This window comes from Nelusetta ayraudi, unplaced genomic scaffold (genome assembly GCF_046127955.1).
Source record: "Nelusetta ayraudi isolate G7.1 ecotype Tasmania unplaced genomic scaffold, CSIRO-AGI_Nayr_v1 ptg000011l, whole genome shotgun sequence".
Taxonomy (NCBI): domain Eukaryota; kingdom Metazoa; phylum Chordata; class Actinopteri; order Tetraodontiformes; family Monacanthidae; genus Nelusetta; species Nelusetta ayraudi.
In genome coordinates this window covers 16,882,226-16,892,719 of record NW_027466061.1, presented here as the reverse complement: position 1 = coordinate 16,892,719, position 10,494 = coordinate 16,882,226, and the positions used below count along the sequence as shown (strand labels likewise).

Here is a 10,494-nt window from a genome sequence, read left to right as displayed (position 1 = left end):
ATAAAACATATGGGGATAAAATAGATTTTTTTGTGACAGTCTCAAGCTTTGTGATAAATAATCACTTTAAACCACATGGCATAGTATCACAGCCATTTTTCTGTAACAGGAAATAAACAGTTACATTAATGATGACGCTTAAGCAATTAAAATGCATTCAGGAATGGGATTTAATTGGCATGGTATCCTTTACATGGTATTTTGCTTTTCAAAAATTAAAAAAGGAACACCTTTAAAATCTTCCTGGTGCTCCAACAGTTTGGAAAAGGAAAAGGGTTATTGCTGAATTCATGTTTGTTGATTCCAGCAAAAAAAAAAAAAAAAAAAAAGAAATGTATATATATATATATATATATATATATATATATATATGTATATATATATATATATATGTATATATATATATATATATATATGTATATATGTATATATATATGTATATATATGTATATATATATGTATATATATATATATATATATATGTATATACATACATATATATATATATATATATATATATATATATATATACATACATATATATATATATATATACATACATGTATATATATATATATATACATGTATGTATATACATATACATATATATATATATATATATATATATATATATATATATATATATATATATATATATATATATATATATATTTAAAAAATTAAAAAATAAAATAAAATTCATGCTCAGCCGAGTGGTTCAGGTTTGGTTTCTTAGAACTGAAATCAGAAGTGGAACAAATTTTTATGACCAAGATCCTATTTATACCCTAATAAGACTATAAAAATGAAATACTTGATGCTGGAATCATACAGAAGCTGGTTATAACACAAAAATGACTACCTCATATAACAAAGTTTCTGAAAGCTGATGACCTTACGGAGTTTTAATCACAATAAAAAATAGTAATGTGATCTGTACACTGATTTTTGAGGAGAAACTTCTGGACACTAACAAAATCCCTATTACTTCACATAAAACCATAAAGTGCAAAACAATTTCCATTCTTCTCAAGTCCCATGTTTTAATGGGGCATCTCTCCAACATGGGTTGACACCTTGATGACGAAGGAGAACTGACAGATGTTTAATAGTTGATGGATGACAGCTTCTCACCACCTTTCATTTGATACTGCAACTTCAAAAGCTGTGACAGTAAAAAGTGATTAAAAAATATTCGGTGTACATAAAAACTCATGAGCATCAGAATACTGGTGCAGGATCAGTGAGCACTTAACAAGACCATTTAAGTGAAGAAAAAAAAAATGTCCGAGATCAACAATCAGACAATATTTCACACACCTGAGCCCAGACCTAATACGGTAAACACCTTCAGGCCAAACCTTTGACAGTGCTAAGAACCAAAGCAATGAAGCATAAAAGAAAAGACTTCTAACTTGGTAAATGTTTTAAAATATGCATTCAGGTTTAGAGTTTAAATCCATTATGTTTGAAATTTTGGTGTTGCCATAAAAATGGGGAAAGTTAAACAACATTGAAGTAAATTTAAGTTGAAAGTACAGCAAAAACAAAGACAAAAACCCTGAAGTGAGGATAAGCATTTCAGTTCAGTGAGGAAAAAAAATGCTGGGGAGCATATCAATATTGTAACTCCTCAACAGTGGATATTGTTTGGTCAGAAGCTTATCAGTATAAAAGAAATAGTATAATACAATTGACTTTATGAATAAAAGTTCTTAAAAGAGACTGCCAACACAGAAATACCATGAGATGAGCCAGCTCTTGTGCTGGAACATGTAAAAACATGGAATTTCAAAATAATTCATAGCCCATGTGCTGCCAAAGAAAAGGAAAACAAAAAATAAAAATATATATATTAAAAAAAAGTGTCAACATACACTGGAACTAGATCATATCTGCCGCCTGCACTTTTTACATTAAATTTATAAGAATGTGACACAGATAAAACTTGGCCAAGCATGATTTTTTTCTTTCAATGTTACATTTCTTCTTCAGTATAAACATAATGTACATTTGGAGGGGGACAGAGGGTAAGAGGGGGAGAGAGAGAGCAGAAATTTGCCCAAACTCCCAAATTCACAGTTAGCAATTAGTTATGAACACTGTTGGTACAGTGAGAATTGCACATTATGAGAAAAGAATTGTGAGGACTGTACAGAGATGACAAAGAAGGGCCTGTAGGGGGTGCTAAAGCCTAGGAATAGCAGAGGAGGAGGACCAAAAAAAAATATTGCACATAATACTAATGTCTGACCCCTCCCTTCATCTTTGTCTTTCCACTGCGGGTTGAGCTGAGATGGATCTCCTGCTGATGAACTGAGCTCAGAACAGTCAACAATGATTCCAGAGTAGTCCATGTCAGGTTTGGGAGCAGCCCCGGGTGACCTCATGATCAAGAAAGAGGGATTAGAAAAAAAAAAAAAATGTGTCCACTGAGATACGTCCTGACTTGGTGACAACGCTAAGCCGAGGTGGCGTGGCCGCCTCAGCTTAGGCGTCGACCAACTGCAAGCAAGAACTCCCCCTGCTGTCCAATTGCGGCAAAAGCCGAGCGCCTGTTGCCTGAGAGCGCAGCAGGGAGGTGTCCGAGGCAGTTGGGCCAAATTTTTCCGGAAGCGGAGGGCGACGGTGGTGGGGTTGGGGGTTGGGGGAGGGATGGAGGGGGCAACTGGGAGTCTTTGTGCGCTACTACAGTAGATGGAGTAGTGCGTATCTGCGTGTCAACACACAGTTCCGCCTCGCTTTGTGTGGATCTTGTGAAGGCATTTCAGAACACATGGCCTTGTTGTAGGAACGGGCACCGTTTTTAACCGTCCAGCACTTAAGGTTCTCAGTGGTGGAGAGCGCCAGCGTGGCACTGCCCGAGACAGTGAGTGGTGGTCTACTATGGTCTGTGAAACCTGTGGGACGAACATAAATAGTTTGCTTTTAAACGTTGCATCATATTTCATCACCTCCGACTGAGCTCCGCAGCACTTGTGCAGCTTGCACCGCGGGCATGCATAAATAAAGCCGGCTGCAAACTAAACTGCACAGCACTGCACCGATACCAAGTCATGCAAGTCAATTTCTACCATCGTCGTACCTGGTTAAATGGCGACTTGACTCGTGCACCTCCATCTCGTTGCTCTTGAAGTCATTCAGCTCCTTCCGTATAGCTGCCTGCAGTGCAAAATAAGTAAATAAAATAGAATAAGAGGGAAAATTTAGGAAAAGCAGCAAAGGCTTTGCAACGCAGACTGGCCTCCGAAACAGCGCGTCTGCCTCCTTTTGGCATGCTTCATGCATCATTTAGGCTTATCTTAAGGCCATGAATGATTCTGCTGAATTACTTTCCCACATCACAAGAGCCCTCAGTTTCCTCCTCCAGAAATCCCAGTGCATGAGCAATAATACATAAGCTGTTGCTGCCTTACTAAGGTAGTCAAGCTTTTGTCCCTTATCATACTTAATAACCGATGCATATTTATACAATTTAAAGGGCTCCATATAAACACTCATCTGATTTTTATTTGATTTAACAAACAACATTTCAACATTCATTAACATTTTTTTTTGGTATGGCTGTGCGGCAGTTTTTTGTAAGGGAATACGCTGTCTGGATAAAGAGGAGAAGAGAAGATAATATACATTTCAACCTATAGGAAACATTGGGGGGAAAATGCAGTGAAGTTTACCCCTTCAAAAAGCACTGCTGCAGAGAGATTTGCTCTGAAAGGGATAGTAAGATACAGATCTTTTCCCCATTATCTACAATCCATTTTTATAATTCTGTAAACCATTCTGGGGTTTCATGGAATAACATTTCACAAACGATTGTCATAGACTGCATATTAATCTTTTGAGGGCTTTGTAATTGGAAACAGTCTCAAAACGATTCAACATCTATCAGGTTTAGCCAGTTGTGGCTTTGTCATTTAAAAAAAAGTTCGCCCAATTTTGGAATTGCCCGGCTTTTAAGGTGAGAAAAATGTAAGTAAGTGTTTTTCACAGCGAGGCCAAGGTTTAGCTAACTCTTCCAAGATCCCCCACAACACTTCCAATCTATCTGGTTTCATTTAAACCAAGCTGTCCAAGTTAAATCTTTTTGCCTTTGAACCACTGGGATTCACAAAAAGTCGAGACACAAACGTGGAGGAACGGCTGCTTTACAGTTTTCCAAAGCCGCAGCCACTGTGAGAGCAAACTTTCACAAACAAACTTTCTCAACCCTTTGCTTGTATTTATTTATAGCAATGGTGAGGTGGTGATGGTGTCGTCATGAGGTCAGACAGGAAAAGAGCAGCAAGACCACCACACCAGAACACTGTGAATACAAACAAAACTTTCATTGTTTCTTTTCCTCGGTTCCTTTCCTGAACTGGGAACCAGAGATACTGAAAACATTATTTTTTTTGGCACAAAAACATTTTGGACTAACTGCCTGGAACCTTGGAAGAACTTGGGTAGGACAAAAAATTGTGCACGCCTTTATTTCTTGAATCCTTGGATCCCTTTACAGTGTTGCGACGGTACCTGGGCAAGGTGATCTTATCGTCTGCATGATTTCACTCGCCTTTCGCCTCCACTCGGGGATTATCGCTCATAACGCGTGACGTGAACCAAACAACTACTGAGCCACAGGAGCTCCGTGGTGGAAGCAGGAACAAAAATATTTAAGCTTAGCAACACAGCGGTTGAGGGGTCCTGAGGCGCTGCTCGTCCGGTCCCCCTCTTACATAAGCCGGTGCTGTTGCGTAACGGAAACACAGCGCTGAAATCCCTATGATTTCCACGTGAGTGGTCCTCAGGTGTGACCTGACGTGCTCGGAGCCGCACACCGAAGCAAAAGGGTCTGGCATCGCTGCTCTGTAAGGGGGGGGGACTCATTAAAAGTCAGAAGTATGGACCACTGAGCATTGAGCAACAGGACCGCTCCCGGGTGTTTACCCACTGAGGGCAAGCAAACAGCTGAGGTAGAATTTGCCCTAATCAAAGAGGAGGAAGTCATCCTCTGGGCTATTACTCTCCTGCGTTACTGCTTGAATCATATGACCAGGGAGACGAGTCATGATGGTGTTTGAAGATTCTTCTTCTTCTTTTTTTTTTTTTTAAACAAGCAACGGGGAAGTTATGAGAATAAAAAAAAATCAAAGATTTCTGTTACTGGCCTTGTCAGCTGCAGTGAGTCTGGTCCACGGCTTATCAGCCCGCCTGTCGTAGTCCTGGGCATCCGACACCTCCACATAGTCGCTGAATCGGATGAGGATCTTGGCCTGTCTCAGCTCCTCCACCGTCGGCCTCTGGCTCAGCTGGAGAGACGGCAGGAAAGGAGTTGGAAAGCAGAAAAGCAAATGAGGTCCAGTCTCTTGATTTGCATCACATTGGGTCTTTGATTTGAGTTGCCTGGAATGCTCTGGCGTACCAGCTGTCTATTGAGTCAGTGGACAAAATTAGCATTTTAGCTCAGGCAGGCCTTAAAATTGCAAGGGACAGACTGGTCCTGTTGCATGGTCGCCTTGGGCTCTGCACCACATTTTAGCACCACAGCAAGCATCTGATGCCACTGACTTTATTCTTAGACACAACAGATGATCTGAATCAGAAAGAAAGAGCTTTCGCTAGTCGAAAAACAACACGCATGATCCCGATATCCAATAAATATGGCCTGAAAGGAGCTGCATCAACAAGAGGAACCAACGTACAACTGAACATAAGCAAAATATACAGTAAATATGTGCAAACATTAATTTCAAAGTAAACATAGGATTACTCATAAAATCATCATTGTTGCGATGAAGTGGGACATCAGAAAACAGGGATTAGCATTAAGAGTGTAATGTGTTTCCTAGCCTTCAACAATAAAATGTGTGATTTCAAATCACTAATTAAAAAAAACTGAGACCAATGTAATGCAGGTAAAAGGGCGACGCATCTGTGGCAGAAACAATGTATTTGTGTGCAGTTTATTGTATTTATAGTACATCCATAAGCATAAACACATCGCTCATAACTGAAAGGAGGTTTATGTTGTGTCTACAATAACTCCCATCATGAATCTGGTGCGTTAGCTGTGAAGATGAATATAACTGGGACATGTCTGCAGGTGAGCAGAAGGTGCGAGATTGTAATTAAAAGGGAAGTGGAACATGCTCAGCACCTCCCTGTGGAGGTCTGACGATCTGCCAGCAGACCTGCTGAAGGGGCTGAGGGCAGAAAGGACGTTTGTGTCCGCTGGGGATCCGAGTGTGTCAACAACAACAACAACATTGGGAACAGGAAGCCTGTGACTGCTCCCTGTCACTCCGTTTGTTTATCTCATCCAACCGTTTTAGCCCTAGTCAATATTTTCCGGATCCAGTGTGAGCTTGCACCCTCAGGCCGTTTCTTGGACTCACCTTTCGTGTTAGCCTCCGTTTGATCTCCCGCTTCTCCTCCATTTCCTCCTGCTCGTTGCGAGCTGCAGAGCAACCATTAAAAAAAAAAAAAAAGACAACAGAGAACGTTACACCGCAGGCACAAGTGTCTGGAAATTAGTGAAAGGGAAGGAACGATTTGCTTAAATGCGTTTCACTAGTTTCACACCAAACTGAATGTGTTCAGCAAAGGCAAAAACAGTTTCCTTCACGCCGTTTAATAGGATTAGGATATCAGAGGGAAGCGATGGCCCTGTGCATTTCAAGTCACCCCGAGGGCTTCTTGGCATGTTTATGATCAAGTGATTAGCCCATTTAAGAGTTTTTACCATTAAAGAATTCCCAGAAGTTAGACTCTTGTTGTATTGCCGACAAAGTCAAGTACACAGAGACAGAGAGTCTCAGACTTGAAAGAAGAGAAAACAAGCAGCATACAGGGACACTGCACCTTCTTCACACACTTGAACTAACTTCAACCAACTACTATCAACTGAAATGACTACATCTAGAATGCCAAACAGGCTGTTTTCCCCTCAAACTAGAGTCCTGCATGCTTAACCTTGCTCTGACACACCCAAGACTGTTTGCTTATCGCTGATTAATTCTCAGACTTCCCTCCTGCAGTCAGCTGATCGCAGAGGGGCCTGGAGGAGAGAGCAGCAACCTCTGAGCAAATCAGCCTTTTGATGTGTCAAGGCACAGAGATGCACGCGGGCTACAGAAGTCGTTCTGATCCCGGCACGTGTTTGAGCCGAGAAGCTCGTCTCCCCAGACGCGACTCCTCGGGGAGCCCTCGCCGCATTCCATCCGAGGAAAGCGGGGGAAGGAGGAGGAGAAATAAATAAAAAAAACAGGGAGAGAGAACAGATGTGTGCCACTCGCTCTCTCGCGCAACTGGGCCTCTGGAGCCAGCAGACTCACACTTTGCGAGCGCCCGCATGCGGGAGAGGTTGCTAAAAATACGGAGTCAGGCTTCGCTGCGTTGTTTGTTTTACAGCTGGAGAGAAAGTTTGGCAGCTTTGTCATTGTGTTATTTTTGTGAAGTAGGTCTAGTGTGTAGGGTACTGTAGAGTCTGGCAAGAGACTAAACACACACACACACACACACACACACACACACACACACACACACACACACACACACACACACACACATTATCCCTCCTCCACTACTCCAGATACGTGGCGGTGAAACACTGCAAAACCTTAAGGAACCTCCACATAAACAAGGAAACACTCAGGAAGTTCTGATTGATTCTGCTCTCATGAAATCTCGGGTTTAATTTTAATCCCCCGAGGATCCATTTCCATTGGGAGGCCTTTCACCTGAGCTCGAGCTGAGCCAATCGCATGCCTTGGTGTTCCGACAATAACGAGACAAAGCAAAAAACTGCTGCTAATGCAGGTTAAAGGTCCAGTGTGTAAAATTTGGTTTGATTTATGATTTTTATATTGGTACAAACTAAAAATACTGCCTATAAATACATTAACAAAAGTGTATACTCACAGCACAATAAAGTCATTTGGTTTTCCTAGCCTTAGAACGGTTCTCATATAGATGAGAATATACATAGAGCAATAAGGGCAGCTGCCATTTTGCAGCATTTTTTAAGGAAGCCCAGTATTAAAGGAAACCCGCCTGACAGGGCACTAAACACGAAACGCACAGTCAAACACCAGGCTTCCTTAAAAATTTGACACACTGGACCTTTAAGTGGCAAACCGGCCAGGTTTAGTGACAGTGTGGAACTCAGTCTGAGGCTCGACACTGCTCATTTAGAGGGGAGGAGGAGACGACTCACGTTTGAGGATGTTCCTCTGTTCCAGCTCCTCCGCCGTCGGTCTCTGGCTCAGGCGCCTGGTTGGAAGAAAGCATCTAAGGTCAGCTTACACTCAGCACAGGACTGCTCTCCATACGGAATAGAACAATGTTGCTCATGCAAATTTTCACATTCAACTAAAATTGTTTTTACGCATACAGCTCAGATGAAACTCATCAGTTTTCTCCCTTAAAATTTGGCCCGATAAACTTACTTCACTGTCGCAGCAACTTGCAGCAAAGCTTTTTTTTTTTTATTGACATGGTGACTCAAACCATACAGACCGTTACAAACTTGCAAACCCGCAAAAGCCTGATGAAATATACCATATATGAACAGCATCACGCTTATTTTGTAAGTTTAACAGAGCTGCGGCAAAAAGTGTTTTTTTTTGATGTTCCACTTCCCTTTTAATTAAAGCAAAAGTTAAATAAAACAGATCTATACAATTTTAGGTTTACTCAAGTTGCAAGCAGGCACAGTTATTTAGACTCTGAGTGAAAGCAACATGAAGTCTGTAGATAAAGTTTGACCAAATGCTGTCAATGTAGCTACTAAAATTGAAATGAAATGCACACATTTCACTCAGTAAGTGCAAGACTGGCGTTACTGCTGTTTGGCAAAGAATTCAAACTCCAGAGAGTCTTTCTTTCTCATTACACAAGCCATGAGTCATTGGCTGTCTCCATTACCTTGGACCTGACACCAATATGCAGGGTTCTGAGCAATACTGTTCACTCATACGTGTATTTGACCTTCACAGTAAGTCTCATCAGCCTTCAAGCTAAGAGCTACTGACAAAAAACAAATCTTACAGGCTGCTTGACATACATTTGCTATTTCGTGTATCATTTCTACTGTGCCTGCGTATTAAAAAAATAACATAAAATGCAGAACGTCTGTTATTGAAAAGTGTCCTTCATAAATGCGAGTACACAAAAATTGGGAATTGTGAAACTCTGCACGTTCCTGCAACTCTGCAAGGCAGTTTGGCACCTTTAAGCTCATTGCTTTGACTATATGCAGTGAGAACTCCCCACTCGAAGGTTAAGGTTCAGATAAAACCTGTGAAGTGCCAAGTGACTCAGAGACAAATGTTAACAGTTGTCTGGAAAACATAGCACAACAGCATTTTTGCATCCAAGATGACTTCCCTCTTTTTCTGAACATGTACCAGGAGTTGAGGAACCGTTTCTGTTTGTTGGATGGGCAACGGTTTAACCAATGTACAGCTTGAATTGATTAAAGTCTAATAAGGAGGTCATTGTTTTACAATTAACCCATTGTTAAATTACAATTAAAACAAACTAGAATAAAACATTTCAAACAAGTGTTAAAACGATACAAGAGGGGGGAATTTTTTATGTTTGAAAATGTGGTCCAATTAACAAGTTGAACAAACCACCTAGGCGGTTTGGGATCCAAATTTAACTGAAGAGCTTGAGAGTGTGTATCACTCCTTATTCAACCCAGCCAATAAACTTGAAACACGCAAAGATACTTTTAGAAAACAAGAGCAACAAAATTGTCAAGGTTAATAACTAAGTCCGCTATCCAGTTGTCGTCCTGGAGATAAAGGGTCTCCGGGGTTTTTCCAGTCAGGTCAGTGGAAAGAAGTTGTCCTTGAATCGCATTATCCTGATCAATTCTGATTGGATGGGCACAGGCGGCGGCGCCACAGGACACAAAGCCGTTAGCGAAAAAGCATGAAATTAGGAGAATGTGCACGAGATGACACTGCGCGAAACACACTGCGATGGAGCTCTTTGGGAACCTGACAACAAAGCAGCCAATCCCTCTGGGAACATGTGCTGCGTTCCAATCACAGCAGGGAATAGCGATAGCGTGCGCCAGCGTCTCTCCAGATAATACTACATCCCTCACTTCCAACCATATTTCCTCATCTCAAGTCTTATTACGCTATCAGGGTTTTTTTTTTGTCTTTTTTTTTACCCCAACGTGCCTGACAAGATTTCCTCTCTCAAAGCATCATTAGGATCCCTTTTCATTCAGAGAGGCGACTCGCATCTGAAGGGACGAGTGAAAGCAAATGAGGCTTGTGGTCCGCAAGGGGAAAACATAATGTTGTTTGATCTGTTCAATTACTGGAACTCACACTTGTGATCTCAACATATGTATACAAATTCCTGTTTCGCACATGCTGCGCCAGAGTATTTATGCATTTTTGTGCTTGACTGCGCGCATCTGTGCGTGTGTGTGTGTGTGTGTGTGTGTGTGTGTGAATAGACTGCGGGTATGAAATGGCTTGTGCGGTGATG

At 41.3% G+C, this 10,494-nt stretch overlaps 1 protein-coding gene across 3 annotated transcripts in view; it reads right to left on the bottom strand.

The window, feature by feature from the left end:
- Positions 1-817: 817 nt before the first annotated feature.
- Positions 818-10,494, bottom strand: part of LOC142885231 (phosphatase and actin regulator 1-like) — a 39,427-nt gene continuing 29,750 nt past the window's right edge. For all 3 annotated transcript variants that reach the window (XM_076021484.1, XM_076021482.1, XM_076021481.1), the window contains 5 exons: positions 8,198-8,253; positions 6,378-6,439; positions 5,147-5,291; positions 3,086-3,158; positions 818-2,900 (listed from right to left, as the gene is read on the bottom strand). In XM_076021484.1, coding sequence (XP_075877599.1) covers positions 2,885-2,900; positions 3,086-3,158; positions 5,147-5,291; positions 6,378-6,439; positions 8,198-8,253 — 352 coding nt within the window. In that variant the 3' untranslated portion in view covers positions 818-2,884. The remainder of the gene's footprint in view (positions 2,901-3,085; positions 3,159-5,146; positions 5,292-6,377; positions 6,440-8,197; positions 8,254-10,494) is intronic.